The sequence below is a fragment of the Ipomoea triloba genome, chromosome 3 (genome assembly GCF_003576645.1).
Source record: "Ipomoea triloba cultivar NCNSP0323 chromosome 3, ASM357664v1".
NCBI classification, from domain to species: Eukaryota; Viridiplantae; Streptophyta; class Magnoliopsida; order Solanales; family Convolvulaceae; genus Ipomoea; species Ipomoea triloba.
Window position 1 is genome coordinate 21,709,202 of NC_044918.1, and position 17,074 is coordinate 21,726,275.

At 36.3% G+C, this 17,074-nt stretch overlaps 3 protein-coding genes across 3 annotated transcripts; all 3 read right to left on the reverse strand.

Annotated features, from left to right (window-relative positions):
* Positions 1-93: 93 nt before the first annotated feature.
* LOC116012266 (myosin IB heavy chain-like) lies at positions 94-2,198 on the reverse strand. Its single transcript, XM_031251769.1, has 4 exons — positions 1,823-2,198; positions 740-1,058; positions 549-607; positions 94-438 (listed from the first exon to the last, which is right to left on the reverse strand). Exons 1-4 carry the CDS (start codon positions 2,073-2,075, stop codon positions 407-409), a joined length of 663 nt encoding a protein of 220 aa, XP_031107629.1. The 5' UTR covers positions 2,076-2,198; the 3' UTR covers positions 94-406.
* An 8,606-nt stretch (positions 2,199-10,804) lies between these two features.
* On the reverse strand, positions 10,805-12,115 carry LOC116012264 (rust resistance kinase Lr10-like). The gene is made up of 2 exons (XM_031251767.1): positions 12,089-12,115; positions 10,805-11,950 (listed from the first exon to the last, which is right to left on the reverse strand). The coding sequence occupies exon 2, from the start codon at positions 11,877-11,879 to the stop codon at positions 10,827-10,829; it is 1,053 nt and encodes a 350-aa protein (XP_031107627.1). The 5' UTR covers positions 11,880-11,950; positions 12,089-12,115; the 3' UTR covers positions 10,805-10,826.
* Positions 12,116-12,680: 565 nt separating this feature from the next.
* On the reverse strand, positions 12,681-13,525 carry LOC116013068 (RING-H2 finger protein ATL22-like). Its single transcript, XM_031252728.1, has 2 exons — positions 12,802-13,525; positions 12,681-12,685 (listed from the first exon to the last, which is right to left on the reverse strand). The coding sequence occupies exons 1-2, from the start codon at positions 13,475-13,477 to the stop codon at positions 12,681-12,683; spliced, it is 681 nt and encodes a 226-aa protein (XP_031108588.1). The 5' UTR covers positions 13,478-13,525.
* Between the last annotated feature and the right edge of the window lie 3,549 nt (positions 13,526-17,074).

A 17,074-nucleotide genomic window follows, 5' to 3' on the forward strand; every position in this document is an offset into this window, starting at 1 on the left:
ATTCGACTACATACAGTAGCCTATAGTAAGACCAAACTTACTAAAAAAGAAGCATGTTGAACAAGCCATATGCTTCAAAGACTTGCAAGTCACTTCAACCTAAACAAAAATCCAAATATGAAAATCTTAATACACTGTCCATGCAGGCTTCCAATATGTTAACATTATGGAAATGAGACTTGAAACCCAAACTAGTTCATCAACAAATTCGAAAGAATGAATACCTTCCTTTGTTATTGCATTCTATTCATACTTACCAAGATACAACAATAGAATGTTACAACATCTCCCAACTTTGAGGGTACACAAACTCATAAAAATAAGAAACAACAGATTCCCCTATTTTGAAATGGCAAAGCAGATAGCTGCTGTGGCCTGCAGGCTTGCGAACAGTGAAACATCCAACTTATTTTCGCACAAATTTTGTTTTAACACCACCTGGAATCCAAAAAAAGTTCAAAAGGTTTTAGAATTATACAAGCCAGTATTGTCTGTAGTTGAAACACCAACATAAAAAATAAAAATTCTTTGAAAGAACTATCACCAACCTTCAACCCCCTCGAATTGAACTTCTTTCACTAGGTCAGCAGCTGCATTATACTCAAACCTGCAAAATTTAAAAAGCAGATCATGAAAAAATACTGGAAAGTCAAGAGAGACTGTTTAAAGAAGAGCCTAAGGGGAATGGAAGTGGGCTGTAAAAGTCACTTTGACAAAAGCACTGCAGTGTTTATATTACCTATTGGAGAGCAAGACATCAAGTTCATAGTTCGATGCACTCTTGGTAGCATCCACTAAGACCGTTACAATTTCAGTCTTCCGAGTGCTAGCAATGAGTACATCATACTCTGTCGGGATAATAATGGCAACAAAGTTATCACTAAGTTCACTTAAGCAGAGCTTCTCCACAGCTGCCAGGGCAATCCTCCTCTTAAGAGCACCAGTGTCTGGGTCTACAATGTAAATTGCAAAATCAGTGATAAGAAGAATGCGCCTCTTCATCTTTCCTGAACCCGTGAACTTTAGAACTTTATCAGCAAAGAGAACTTTTCTGTCCCCTGCAAAATATAACAGATGAATAAGTTTTCCCCTTTGAAGATACAAGAAGTAAATATAACTAAATAACAGTCCATGTATACTCATGCTCCTCCAAAATCAAGCTGTTCCCTTTCCTTCTCTCCAGGAATTGTGTCAACAAGTTTTGCAAAGTTCAACCCCCACGGGCTTAGCTCATTGATTCGGTAGGCAATATTTGCAAGAAGACACCAAGTTCGAAACTAGTGAGGGTTATATCCAAAGTGGGCAAATCCCTTGTGCGAGTATGGGGTGCCCTTAGGATCCAATCTTTTGGGAGAAGTTTTGCAAAGTTCACCATTTTATTTAATCATATTCTACACAATTGGGCTATACGTCTCATATTGGATGACTTCTTATTACACAGCGACATTCCCAAAATGCAAGATAATTCAAATATCTAAAACATGACTTCCTCTAACTCCCTCCACAAAAAATGCAAAATCGGAGAAAATGGCGTCGTCATTGATGCATAAATTATTGAAAAGTTTAATTGCAAAAACTATTGGTATCTATAGCAATTTGATTAAATTTAAATTATAATTACAAATTATCCTCTACCATCAGAGTTCCAACGCCATCATGAAGTGCTTAAGTCTAAATTAAAGCATAATCTTGAATTATTCAATCAGAGAAATTTAAAACGCTGAGAGTAAATCGACGAAACAATAATCTAAAATCTCTACTCTATCAAAGCAAATTATTGGAATTCAGTATTCAATTATTCGGAGCTCCGAGAAAAAAATACCTTGTTTTTCGAGAATTTTCATGAGGTAAGGATGAGAAGGCACGTCGAGATAATCGCCAAGGTAATCTCGATGAAGAGACGCTTTTCTCCTCACCTTCACTCCCATGAATAGCTCCTGATCTTCTGTCACATTGCTCCCCGACGGCCGGAGCTTCATACTTCCTTCGTCTTCGTCGTCGTCGTCGTCGTATCGGACTTTTCCGACTGGATCTGGTTCTATTTGGACTCTCCGGTTTGACTGGTACCGTGACATTCTCGGCGGGGAAATGACCGGTGGCGTGATCCGCCGGTTCACGCCGCCGGATTTATGGCTATTGAGTCAATAGTATTGACCAAGAGATGGGCAGATTTGACTTGGCGAATGGCTAATTATATTAGCCGGTGGCTGTGGGTGAGTCATAAACACGGTTGGGTTGGTATATTTGGTCGGATACAAAAATAGGTCATTTTTTAAAAAGCAACAAAAATAGGAAAAGTACTTTAACAGAATGCATGTTTGATTAAGGAAAAATTGTAATTTATTCCCCTTCATAATAAGTCAATTATCAATGTCGCCCCTGAATTATTAATGGTGTAAATGTTGCCCTTCAATTTTCAAAACGATACAAATATTGCCCCTCCTAAGTGTAAATGTTGCCCTTCAATTTTCAAAACGATACAAATATTGCCCCTCCTAAGTGTAAATGTTGCCCTTCAATTTTCAAAACGATACATATATTGCCCCTCCCATATGGTACGAGAGGGCAATATATGTACCATTTTGAAAATTGAGGGGCAACATTTACACCACTAATAATTCAGGGGTGACATTGATAATTGACATATTATGGAGGGGCATAAATTACAATTTCTCTTTGATTAACAAAAAAATGAATCATGAGAATGCATGTTAGTTTTTCGTAAAAAAATTAGTTAAAAGGTACAAAGTTTCCCTACTACCTACTGAAGCACAAACAGTTGTCTCCACTAAAGCTTGGACCCACTCCCATCATCCATGTGGGAGTGTTAATCGGGACACCGGATGCCACTAGACCACAAGGTCTTTGACAAATAGTATTGTTGTTAATCTCATTAAATCCTTAATCATGTATAATGCAGAGTAGTTAGTTAATTAGAATGTACTAATTATTATATAATAATGAGGAAGATTTAATGTAATTAATAATTATTTGTAATTAGTGTATAATAATAATGAAAACTAAATGTTTAATAATTACATAATTACTAGAATTTTTTTTACTTATTACATAAAAATGTAAGAAATAAATAGAATAATAAAATGCTTGCAAATAAAAGAGAGTGATAAATTGGTGTGTTCATATTTATGATTCATTTAACAAGTTAAGTTCATCGTACACGTTGTCATGAATGTAATATTCTACCGACCATGGATAAATATTCTCAACATTACAATTACCAATCAACATCATTACTACGACGTTGTCCTGCGTATTGAATAATACAATATTATCTGTTGCGTCAATTTGGAAATATGTTGATATTTAATTTCCTCCCACGGTTGTGTGAATAATGTCTCATCGAAGTAGAGCTCTAGTTTTCAAGTTCCAACTTTGAAGTGTCATTGAAGACGTCGGAGTAGTTGAGAGATGCACCATAACAAAGCATGCTAAAGAAGTGTAAGAATAAGTTAGTAAATAAAAATAGCATTTTGACGGAAATTGAAAGTATAATCTAACGTGTATTGTTTCTTACCGCTGAAGGTTGAGACAAATCAATATACCATGAACGGTGTTGGATTCTCTATTTAGGTATTTTTTTTCCCTATATTTCAAAAAAAAAAACTACTATTTATTATTATGTATTTATTTCCCGTATTCTTTTCGTATTCTCTTCGTAGAATGTACTGTATTCGAATTTGAAACAAATATTAAAAAAGATAAAAATGCATTCTTAAGATGCATGTTAAAAAAAAAAAAAAAGTAAACATGCATATCCTAAAGTGTAGTGTTTCCTATATTTGTATCCCAATAATATCCGTCATTTTTTTGTATCCCACCCAAAAAATAGGCATAACCGGCGAAACCACCCGGCTATGGGTTCACCATCCGATTAATGCAACTCGGCCTCATTTTATTTTACTGAAATAAGGATCAAATAAGCAATATAACAGCATATAATAATGCAATTAGGCCAATGAATGTAAAAATAAAATAATAAATTATAATTGAATCTTTAAATTAACCCATTTCATGCAATTTATTTAATTTACAGATTTTTCCAGTTTCTAACCAATCACCTAAATTTAACATATTTTTAAAAAATAATTATTTAAAACTTATATAATAAAAAAGCTACATATTCTCGCGAGACGAAGGTACCTTCATCTCCATGGCTAGAGAAGAAGATACTTTCTTCGTCTCCGGTGGAGACGAATTTTTTTGTAATATAATTTTTAAATAATTATTTTTTAAAATTATTTTTAAAAATTGTATTAAATTTAGGTGACTTGTTAGAAACTGGGAAAAACTGTAAATTTGACGAATTTCATGAAATTGGTTAGTTTAGGGATTCAATTGTAGTTTTTTAAGTTCATTAACTTGCCAAAGGCCTTGTGGTCAAGTGGCATAGATGTGATTCTCTTAAGTGAAAGGTCATAGGCTTGATCCCTAGTGGGGGTTCGTTGTTACCTCAATAGGTTGAGAAAGTAAAGTATATTTTTACTATTTTTTAGTTTACGACGAAAATTCGTAGCCAATATTACATTTTCTTTTTTGAAATATTCATTTTTTTTAAAAAAAAAACAGTATTTATTTTTATACTTTTTAAAACTTTTTTGCATAGCCAATATTACATAAGAAAAGAATATATAAATCATAAAAGTAAATTTTGTGAAATAAATTCGATTAAAAGAATTTTGAAAAAAATTAAATTTGTGAACTTTAAGTATTAAAATCGTGCTCTATCCTTTTCAGGACTTTACTATTTAATTTTAAACAATATATTTTTGGTATTTTACTTCAAAATATCTAACATGCTTACTGATGGGTAAATACCCCAAGGGCTACACGTAGAAATCTGAAGTGTATATTTGATGTATTATTATATTCCCGAAAGGTCAAGTGACCCTTAGATGTCCTTTAGAAAATATTATATTATATTCCTGAAGGGTCAGGACCTGTAACTATATAAAGGTGCTACCCCTTCCTTGTAATTCATTCAATGTGGGTTATTTACAATGCAACACACAGAATTGGTTTCACTAAGACATCTCCCACTTTTCTACGATTTTCCTATCTTCAATTCTTCATCAATTCACATATCATCATATATACATTATACACTATGGTAGTTTTGATCCGGATTAGGATTGAATAATTCTGTATATCTCAAATACGTAATTACACAGGAGAAATATAAATACAATGTGTAGAAGTATAGTAAAGCTAGAAGTAGTCTAGACTAAGAGTCCTAACACTCCCCCTCAAGCACAGGGAGGAGCGACCTGGAGCTTGTCACGCAAGAAAGCAAAACGAGGTGCAGCTAACGGCTTGATAAAGATGTCAGCTAGTTGGTCCTTCGTGGAGATGAAGTTAACCTGAAGCTCCCCTGAGGCCACCTTGTCACGAACAAAGTGGTAATCAATCTCAATGTGCTTGGTACGAGCATGAAACACAGGATTGGCACACATATAGGTGGCCCCAAGATTATCACACCACAGCCGCGGAGGAGAAGACTGAGAAACACCCAACTCACGTAGTAGAGAAACCACCCAGGTGACTTCAGCACAAACATCTGCAATAGCCTTGTACTCTGCCTCGGTAGAGGAACGAGCTACAGTACGCTGCTTCCTACACACCCAGGAAATAAGATTCGAACCCAAGAACACCGCAAAACCACTCGTGGATTTCCTGTCTTCCGGACAACCAGCCCAATCCGAGTCACTATAAGCATGAATATCAGTATGAGAAGACTTACACAGACGCAAACCGTAATGCGTAGTCCCCTTAACATAACGCAAAACCCTCTTCAGTTGAGCCCAATGCGCAACCGTAGGAGCATGCATCTGCTGACATAACAAATTCACTGCAAAAGAAAGATCAGGGCGAGTCACAGTGAGATACTGGAGAGCCCCAGCCAAACTCCTGTATCGAGTAGGATCAGCATACAACTCAGAACAATCAGCCGAAGAGCGAGAGACAGGAATAGGGGTCGCCAAAGGCTTACAGTCAGACATGCCGGCACGCTTAAGAATATCAAGCATATATCTCTTCTGAGAAAGCAACATACCATCACCAGCACTAACTGTCTCAATACCAAGAAAGAACCCCGGGCTCCCTAAATCACGAATCTTAAAAGCCGTGGACAGCTTAGCAATAAGTGTAGACACCAAGCCAGAATCAGTCCCCATGACCAAGATATCGTCCACATAAACCAACAAATAAACACGCAACTCCCCCTGAGTAAAGATAAACAGAGAGACATCTGTCTTGGATGCCCGAAAACCAATAGGTAACAAGAAAGCATGCAAACGAGTAAACCACGCACGCGGTGCCTGCTTAAGCCCATATAAAGACCGCTGCAACAGACAAACATGACTGGGAAATTCCGAGTCAGCATACCCAGGAGGCTGACTCATATATACAGTCTCAGCTAACGCACTATTCAGGAAGGCATTATGCACATCAAGTTGACGCACAACCCAGGCAGAACTCAAAGCAAGAGACAACAATAAACGTACCGTAGTAGGCTTAACCACAGGACTGAACGTATCAAAGAAGTCCTGACCAGCAACCTGATTAAAGCCTTTTGCAACAAGTCTTGCCTTATGATGCTCCACCGAACCATCAGCCTTCCGCTTGGTGCGAAAGACCCACTTGCAGCCTACAACATTCATGCCTGCACGAAAGGGTACAAGACGCCACGTCTGATTCTGCAGCAAAGCATTGAATTCCACATCCATAGCCTCTCTCCACTCCGAAAAACGCACAGCCTGTGTATAGCAAGTAGGCTCAACAGGGCATACCTCTGCAGATAGAGCCACTAATTTCGCTCCTTCGGAGCGAACTCTGCTACGGGTCATAGGACCACATTCCCGAACCACAGTAGTAGAGGTGGTCGATCTAGGCACCCGAGCATGAACCACAGGCCGAGCAACTTGAGCGGTAGAAACAGGAGATGAGGGCACCACCGAACTAGCACTGAGAGAGGGCACACGAGCAACATCCCAAGGCTGAGGTTCAGAACCTGCTACAGGCTGCAAAATAGGCTTAGCAGCAAAAGGAAAAACCTGCTCATCAAAACGAACATGCCGGCAGATAAAGACCTTATTAGTGTTTAAATCCATGCATCGATACCCCCGAAAAGACTCAGGATAACCAAGAAAGACACAAGGAGCGGAACGGAAACTCATTTTGTGACGATTGTAAGGGCGAAGATGAGGATAACATAAACAATCGAAAACACGCAGAAAGGAATACGACGGAGGAGACCGATGAAGCATATTATGTGGACTTTTATCACCTAGAACTGAGGTAGGCATCCTATTAATGAGATAGACTGTAGACTCAAAAGCATAGTCCCAATAACGAGAAGGGATAGAAGCATGTGCAAGCAAAGTAAGACCGGTTTCAACTATGTGCCTATGCTTACGTTCCACGCGCCCATTTTGTTCGTGAGTGTAAGCATAGGACTGCCTATGACGAATGCCAAGTCTAAGAAACTCAGAATGTAGCTTCTTATACTCAGCACCCAGATCAAACTGAATTGATTTAATGGAACGACCAAAAGAACGCTCAACCAATGAACGAAATTGAGCAAAAGCAGTATATAAATCAGATTTCAAGCGTAAAGGATAGAACCACGTAAACCGAGTAAAATCATCCACAAATATCACGAAATAATGATAACCAGCAACTGAAGTAACAGGCGCAGGCCCCCAAATATCAGTATAAATTAAGTCTAAAACATGGGTACTAGAAGACTCAATACTAGAAAGCGGGAAACGCGCAGATTTCCCAAGTTGACAAGCATTACACAGAGAATTTAAACGACTAGGCGAACTAACTAAACATGACTCCAAAATACGACTCTGAACGCGATGGTGAGGATGTCCCAAGCGCCCATGCCATACAGAAGCCGACGCACGAGCAGAAAGAAAAGCAGACGAACTAGAAGAGGGCAACACCGGAAGAGTGTACAAACCGCCCGAACTCTTACCCTGCAGAAGGACCGCTTTGGTGCGGATATCCTTCACAACAAAATACGTAGGGTAAAATTCAAAAAAGACATCATTTTCAGAGGCAAACTTTTGAACAGAAAGCAAAGAAGCAGACAACCCAGGAACATGAAGAACACGCGACATATTAAATGAACGAGAAGGAGTAGAAAACGATGCACAGCCAACACTAGAAATAGGTAAGGCCTTACCATTACCGACACGTAACGTGTCATGACCAGTGTAGTCCTCAGAAGCCGTAAGAACATGTCCATCCGGAGTAGCATGATCAGTAGCCCCCGTGTCCGGGAACCAAGTCTGCGAGTCGAACGAAACACCCGAGTCAGCCGCACCTTGATAGACCATATTGGCCTGAGAACCATCGGAATACCTGCGGTAGCACGAAACAGCAGTATGTCCAGCTAAATCACAAATCTAACATCTAGGAGCACCAAAATTACCACCACCACGCTGCCTCTGCTGTGCTCCGCGCAACGAACCAGAACCACGCGACTGAGCCGCATGCCTGCCGCACCACTGCTGGCCACCATGCGAACCAGCAGAAGATTGGCCGAACTGCTGCAAACCAGACTGCCGACCGCCGCCGCGCCATTGCTGACCGCCACGCCGACCGGAACGCCCAGAACCTCGGTGAGCCATGTGAGCGACAGAGGCACCACCGACCGCCGGCGGCATCTCCTCAACGAGAACAAACTCCTGGGAGCCAAGAAGATCTGCCAATTCCTCCAACCTGAGCGGCACCTCATGAGACGACAAAGAGGCAGTGAATGCCCTGAACTCAGGCCGAAGACCACGAAAGATGTAAATGTTTTGTTCGTCGGCGGAGACCGGCCGGCCGGCAAGGACCAAATCCTCCAGAAGCACCTTCACCCGGCCAAGATAATCAGCAACCGAAGCATCCCCTTGTTACAAGGTTTGTAGCTGACCAAGCAGATGCACGGCGCGGGAGCGAGACGACGAAGCTAGGGCGAGCTCGATCGCCTTCCAAGTAGCCATGGAGGTTGGCTGTCCAAGCACCAGTGGCATCACCTCTTCGGAGAGGGAAGAAATCAGCATGGATAAGATCTGTTGATCCTGCTGAACCCACGGACCATACGCCGGATTAACCGGAGCAACGGCGAAGGAAGACGCTTCGCCGGCAGGAAGAGGAAGCGTCGGCGCCGGGCAAGGAAACGAGCCGTCGATGAAGCGTAGAAGATTCTGCCCACGTAAAAACGGAAGCAGTTGAGCCCTCCAAAACAAAAAATTGCGGTTAGTGAGTTTGATGCTCACAAAATGATGAGCCGATCGAAGACAAAGACGTCGGTAGAGAGGAAACAGGCGCATCCGAAATAGTCCGCTCGGAAGAGACACCGGCAGAGCTGTCATTGGCGGCCATGGAAAAGAAACCTAGCGATGATACCAGATTAGGATTGAATAATTCTGTATATCTCAAATACGTAATTACACATGAGAAATATAAATACAATGTGTAGAAGTATAGTAAAGCTAGAAGTAGTCTAGACTAAGAGTCCTAACAATCCGTACATCCCAAATCCATTTACACCATCACTTACAAATATAGTAAATCAATATTTGATAACTACGGAGTATTTTTTTTATTTTTTATTTTTCACTTTCCACAAGAGCATAGCAAAAAAGGAAAAAAAAAAAAAAGAAGAAAATATTGAGTGGGAACAAAGGCATATACTAAAAATTATCAGATTGCTTTGGCTAAATAATTTTTCAAAAAGTTAATTGTCTTTTGAAATTTTTTTTTTCATGAATACATTTCTACACATGTAGAAGAGGTTTTTTTTTTTTTTTTTTTTTTTTTTTTTTCACCTAAAACTCTAATATAATAGTTGGACTACATGTTTACTTTTTATATATTATTATGTTTCGCAAGCATGCATGAAACATGATATCCATGCTACCATCACTATATAACATTGGTTTGATCAAGGTCTGTCTTAGAACTGGCGTTTCAACTAGTAAAAAGATCACTCAATAAGTCAAACCAACAAACTTGACTTTTATTTGTACAAGAATGTCTAAACAATGTTTGAAAAATCCTTAGGATCTATCAGTAGGGAATGTAAGCTCATAAATGAGTAATCATATGATCAAGTAGAGGGCAATGATATTATGGTCAAGTGGCATCAAATTACTCTCCCATTTTGTGGATTTGAGCCTCAATAGAGGCGGTACTACCTTTTTGTGCTTCAGTTTGATTTTATTGTCAATCACCATTGTTGAATTTCTTCATAACTATCTCCTATTACGCATCTACTAATAGTGGTTGCTACCATGCACCCTCTACTCTCCAATTTGGAGATTGAAATGGTAAAAATATTTTACTTATAACAAACATAAAAAATTAAAGTTACAATTTGGATGTTGAAATGGATTCTCAAATTCTTTTTCATGCAATTTCCTCTTCTTCATTTAATTCTACTTTTGGACTTTTAGTTGATGATATTAAAGAATTGGCATCTTCTACAAAGGGCGTATGGCCTGGCCTGGCCTGGTTTGAGTCAAAGCACAGGCATAAATTTTGGAGAAAAAAATCAATTATGGATTAATTTATGCTTATGCATTTTCTCAACAAAATAATTTTGTGTTTTTTTAGAGAAAAGAAAAAGAAGAAATTTTTGAGAGAGTTTAACAATCAAAATATAAAAACTACTCAGTATTTTACACGTTGTGGTCTTATGAACTAGGAAATAATACATTTGCTACAGTTATAAAGTATAACACAAATTTAGTAGCCGTACAATAAACAATAAGTAAAATTTATATAGTAGTATATTATTTTATAAGAGATATTCATTCCAATTCAGATATAATTTCTAGTCCACTAGTGAAGAGTTTCCCTGGCTTGTTAGCTTTAGCTTTTGATGGATCAGTAGAAGTAAAAGGATTGGGTGGCATGGAGGGAGGCTCCTCAGCTTCAAGCATTTGAATCACAACCTTTATTGAAGGTCTATCCACTGGATACCACTGAATGCACCAAAGTCCCACTATTGTCAGTTTCTTTGCAATTTTGGAATCCTCCTCTTTCTCTATTTGGATCTCTACTTCTTCTCCCCTATTTAGGATATTGTAAATCCAATCTGGGAAATAGTCTTGGGCTTGGCTTGTTTCAGGTGATTCACTAATGTCACTCTTTTTCCTTCCCCCCACCACTTCCAGCAAAAGCATTCCAAAACTGTAAACGTCTGATTTATACGAGACATTCCCAAAGTTGCGAGAGAAGACTTCTGGTGCTATGTAGCCCATGGTTCCTCTTGCAGCAGTCATGGAGACAATGCTCTTCTCCTTGGAGCACAATTTTGCTTGACCGAAATCAGAAATTTTCGGGTTGAAATTCTGGTCCAGCAATATGTTACGAGGTTTAATGTCAAAATGTAGTATCCTTTGATCACACCCTTGGTGAAGATACTCAACTCCTTTGGCTATGCCGAGAGCTATCTGCTGCAATTTCTCCCAACCAAGGAAATTTGTGTCATTTGGTGAAAATACAAACTTTTCAAGAGAATTATTCACTAAATATTCATAAACAAGAGCTCGATGGAACCCATCTGCGCAATAGCCAACCAATCGGACCACATTGATGTGGTGTATGCTTCCAATTGTGCTCATTTCATTGACAAACTCTTCCCCATCTCCATCTCCTTTGGAATTATTGAGGACCTTAACAGCAACAAAAACATCATCTGAAAGCTTCCCTTTGTACACGGTACCATAGGAGCCTTCACCTAATTTTTCACTAAATCTGTCTGTAATTTTCTTGATATCTACATATGAATACCTTGCTGGTTTAAGAGCCTTATAGTCCTCCAAGAACCTTTCAATCTTCACTTGGTCCTCTTTCTTCATTTTATTCGAGCTATAAATACGGTAGATGACAAGAACGATCACCACGACAAGAAACGGACCAAGAACTTCACCTGCAATCACAGCACATTCAAGCACACTGTTACTGTTAGTGTTATCCCTAATGATCAGATCATTCTTAAAGAATGCTTCACCTCTGATCTGAACAAATGAATAGACAGATTAAAGCTAAGGGTTGATCAAATTTTCACCTGCAACCTTCAATTTTCTCAGTGGGCCTGTATCTGAAAGATAACACAAAATTAGTTCGTATTTGTTTGAATAAAATGCTTACTACTTACGCAAAAAGTTATAGCTAGTAGCAAAAGACAACTATATTTACTTATACCACCACACATTTTCGAGAACCAGGATGCTAGACTTGGGTCTTTATCAGCCACTACTCAACAATTCTCCTAACTATATGGTTCTGAACTTGGCCCTTACTGGCATCCGTGCAACAGTATTCATGTAGCAAGTGAAAATTTTCATTCTTAAGAAAATTAAACCTCTGGGGCCGGCTTTACTGGATACTCCAAATATGAGCAATAAAATTACAGAATATACTATATTTATTGTCAATTAATCTAGAAAGAAAGAAGCATTAGCTGGGTGAAGGGTAGAATTATTGTTTTTTCTTAGCACCAAAGCTTACTACTATGCCAAAAGCTATATTTAGTAGGGAAAATCCAACTTTATTTCTTTATACCGCCAGGCCACATATTTTCGAGAAATTGGGTGTTGGACTTGGCCTTTACCCGTCTTTAATTTGTCCAACAATGCCCCAACCAACGGGTATTAGACTTAGCCTTTGAAATAACAGAAACATGAAACATGAAAGTAGAATAGAAGTAAAGAACATAAGTATGATCGAGCAGAAGAAGAAAAACAAGAGTACTTAAAATGCACGCACCACGACCTATACTTGGACTTTTTCCATAGCAGTCGTCAACATCATCTGCAGTGCTGTTGTTGTTTAGCCTACATCTCGGCCCAGTCCAGCTCAATCTAAATTCATTGTTATCTTGTGCTATGAAGTAGTAGGGGACTGAAATGTCAAACATTTTTGTGCAAGAAATTAGATCTGATGCACTGTAGAGATATTCGGAAGAGTCCACAGCATAAATGAAATGGCCTGGTTTGGTAAGGCATGCTATCGAGGCAGTGATGTTCCTGTGTGTGGAGCAGCTGAGAATGCTGAAGTCATAAAGATCTTCGAAACTAAAGGGAGATGCAGATAAATTTAGTATGGGGAGCAGTTGTGGGAGGCAGCCATCCACTCGAGATATTACAATCTCCTGATATTCATAATCTATATCCTCTATAAAAAACTTTACTGGAAATGGAAGTTGCAGGGTGGCGTTGAGAAGTGGAAAAGGAATCTCCAATGCAGTTTCGCCCTTATGAGTGCATAAAAGGTCAAATCCAGGGTAGCCACACTCTGGGGGCTGGATGTGTTTCAGTCGAAATGGGAAGGAGATTTGAGGGCCATTATTCCCACATTTTCTGGGCAAACATTCATTGGGATCATAGCCATAGCCATAGCCCAAAGTCAAAAAGAGCACAAGAATGGGAAGATGCAGGAAATAGCCTTTCCCCATTTCTGAAGATCGATCAGAGAATAGATACAACGAAGAGGCCAGGAGTGGATTTGGGAGTACGTTGTACACTATTTAATTTGTTTCATCTTTTAGCTTGTTATACACTCCATCTTCCTCTCTCCCAAACACCTGACATCCTTTAATTTGTGCATTTAACTAGGAGTAGGAGGAAGTTTCTGCATGCTGTCACCATACAAATTAAAGTAATTAATGTTGACTTAGCTTGCTGCTATACGTACTAGTGCTTCCTTAGCTTAATAATCTTTTTTTTTTTAGTAGTTATCTTGTTTTGTTTGTAGTGAGTGTAGTGTTCTTCATTTCTAGATCCACTTAGACTTAGACTTGTTAGGATCAAATGTTTATCAGTATGCCAAAAATTATAGCACATAACAAAGTCACAATTTTACTTTCTTGTAAACGGCCATCATAATTTCAAGAAGCAAGTTATTGGACTTGGCCCTTCACCAGCCTCCACCCAATAATCCTACAATCTTCTAGCCACCAATTGATGGATTTAACCCTTTACCGACCTCCCCGAACAAGTCTCGAGTCTTGCTATTGGAAGGAAAATTAATATCATCAGAGACAGAGACATACAGCTTATTCAATATTATTTGCGTGCTAGCTTGAATTGTCCAAGGAAATTACCGAGTAATTAACTTCCCTTTAATTAGTAGAGGTCAGGCCAGGACAAGAAAGACTTTAGACTTTCAATTCATAAGTTAGTATCTATCTTTTATCCTGTGCAACTGCATTTTGCTTCCTTAGCTTCTTCATCTAATCTAAACTCTAACAATAATAATAGGCCATGTTTAATAAATAATCAGCCTATCAATCAATTTTGGCTTATTTGACCACTATTAGCTGTTTGAATTAGTTAAAAGGAGCAATATAAATGTTTGTTTAATAAACTTTTTGTAACTCCAAAATACTAAAATCCAAAAGGCTATTCAAAAAAGCCTTTTCAATTAGCTTTTCGAGAAAAGAAATTATACCAAACAGCTATAGCTAAGTGAACTAACAGCTAATTTACCAAACAACTTTTTACAATTAACTAATTTTATCAACTAATCATACCTTCTAACCCAATCAGCTAACAACCATTTACCAAACAGCACCATAATAGCATTCAGTAAAGAGTACAAGAAGAAGAAGATGTCAGGAGTTAGAGTGTGCATGATTGTAATGAGTTTGCTTGTGTGGTGTGCCATAAATTGCATATTATCCCATTCCCACAGTATCTTTTCTTGCCAAATAAATCATGACTAATGAAATGATTTATTTATATAACTAGTTTTATACGCGCGAATGGGTTAATGCCCAATGTTTATATTTAAATAAATATTTGAAAGTATATCAATGCAAGATTATATAGGAGAAGTTTATACATGGTAATTGAATATCGAATTTGTTTATTTAAATATATAACTCAAAGTATATGAATCCAAGATAATATAGGAAATTCATTATAATTATTACTAAATTAAATGTTTGCAACCTTGTAAAATCGATAGTCTAAATATTTGGTCTAAAAATGATAGTCTAAATAAATACTACTTTTAATTTGAATTTTTCTAAATGTTCTTAATTCTCTTTTGAGTAACATTGTCATTGTCTTCATCTTTACTATTTGTTCTCTTCCTTTTTGTTGGTAGTGTGTTATTTACAATTCGGTTATTGTTGGTAGCATAGATGACAACGTCATGCAATGAGATTATGATATATGAGCTATGGACTTTCCTTTAGTTGCTCTGCTTGGGGTTCATTTGGTTCAACCATTATTGTTGAATGAGTTATTGTGGTTAAAGAAATCCCTAGTTTAAGAAAAAAGATTAAATAAATTAATAAAAATTTGAAAATTTAAAATATTATGTATTCCAAAGATATTAAAAGGTAGTTTTTCGCTTCAATTTGCTGGGTAATGGGTTATTTGAGTACTTTCATTGTCAACAAATCCCCCAAGTAGTTAATATGATTGGTTTCAAACTATTCTTTTTAATTTTTTTCATGGTATTAAAGAAATACATATGTATCATTTTTTTGTGTAACTACTAATTTATTTAATTCAATAAGAGTAAAATAGAGTGATTCCGCTTTGTCAACCAATCTCCAAGTAGTTAATATAATTAGCTTCAAATTATTTAGAAAAAAAAATTCATAGTATTAATAAAATACTTGGTAAATAAATATATAACATTATTTTGTACTATAACTTTGATATTTAATTACAAGATATTGTAAAAAAAAAAGATAATGGACAATGTAATGAATACCAATTGATAAATTTGAATGTAAAGAATCTTTACATGAGAGAAAATAAAGACAATATAACTAATGAAATTATTTCTCTTATTTAATTTAATTTTTGATAATGAATAATTTTTTCAAATAAAGGTATTGTAGACACATAATTCTAAATTAAAGAAATACATATGTATCATTTTTCGTTGTAGCTACTAATTTATCTATACTATATATAAAAGCAATATCCTCCTCCAAAATTTTCCCGCCCAAATATAGGGGCATTTTAGTAATATGTTAATTAGTATGATTTAGAATAATATTAATTATAATTGGTTATATTCATTATTAGTAATTATGGTAATTAGTATGATAGAATTTATTATTATTATGATAGAATGATAAAATGATAAAATAAGAATAATATTAATTATAATTGGTAATGGTAATAAATCCTTATTAGTAATATGGTAATGGTAATTGTAATTATGATAATTATTATAATAAAATTTATTTTTAATATTAATTATAATTGGTTATAATTCGTTTTTTTAACACAGTTATAATTCGTTATTAGTATATGATAATGGTAATGGTAATTATTATTATGATAGAATTTATTTATTATGATAGAATAATAATTATTATAATTGATAAATAATATTAATTATAATCTATATATATATATTAATAATAGTAGTAGTAGTAATAACAACAACAACAATAATATAATAATAATAATAATAATAATAGTAGAAGTGCATGGAAACCTTTTCCCGCCCAAATCCAGGAACATTTTTGTAATCTCAATCATTTTGACAAATTTATGGGAAAAATATTAATAATTAATTAATTAATTAATATTAATAATAATAACAACAACAACAATAATAATAATATGATATAACTTTTATGCATATTTGTGCCTTAATTGGCACCTAATTGATAGATGACAAATTTATGAGCACAATAATAATAATAATAATAATAATAATAATAATAATAATAATAATAATAATAATAATATTGATATAACTTTTATGCATATTTGTGCCTTACTTGGCACCTAATTGATAGAAAATGAAAAAGAAACGAAATATAATAATAATAATAATAATAATAATAATAATAATAATAATAATAATAATAATATTGATATAACTCCTATGCATATTTGTGCTTTAATTGACACCTAAGTGATAGAAAATGAAAAAGGAAACGAAAATTACTAATTGACTATAAATAAAAATAGATCCTAATTGATTGAAATTGGAAAAGGAAATGGGAATTACTAATTACCTGCAAATAAAAAAAGATCCCTATGCCAGGCCTATAAAATGATAGGATCAAATTTGG

Excerpts from the sequence above, each read along its gene's own strand:
- LOC116012264 (XM_031251767.1), bottom strand. The coding sequence starts at position 11,879 with ATGAAGAAAGAGGACCAAGTGAAGATTGAAAGGTTCTTGGAGGACTAT.
- LOC116013068 (XM_031252728.1), bottom strand. The coding sequence starts at position 13,477 with ATGGGGAAAGGCTATTTCCTGCATCTTCCCATTCTTGTGCTCTTTTTG.
- LOC116012266 (XM_031251769.1), bottom strand. The coding sequence starts at position 2,075 with ATGTCACGGTACCAGTCAAACCGGAGAGTCCAAATAGAACCAGATCCA. Across the intron at positions 1,059-1,822 it reads GAAAATTCTCGAAAAACAAG|GGGACAGAAAAGTTCTCTTT; the intron begins GTATTTTTTTCT and ends TATATTTTGCAG. Across the intron at positions 608-739 it reads GATGTCTTGCTCTCCAATAG|GTTTGAGTATAATGCAGCTG; the intron begins GTAATATAAACA and ends TAAATTTTGCAG.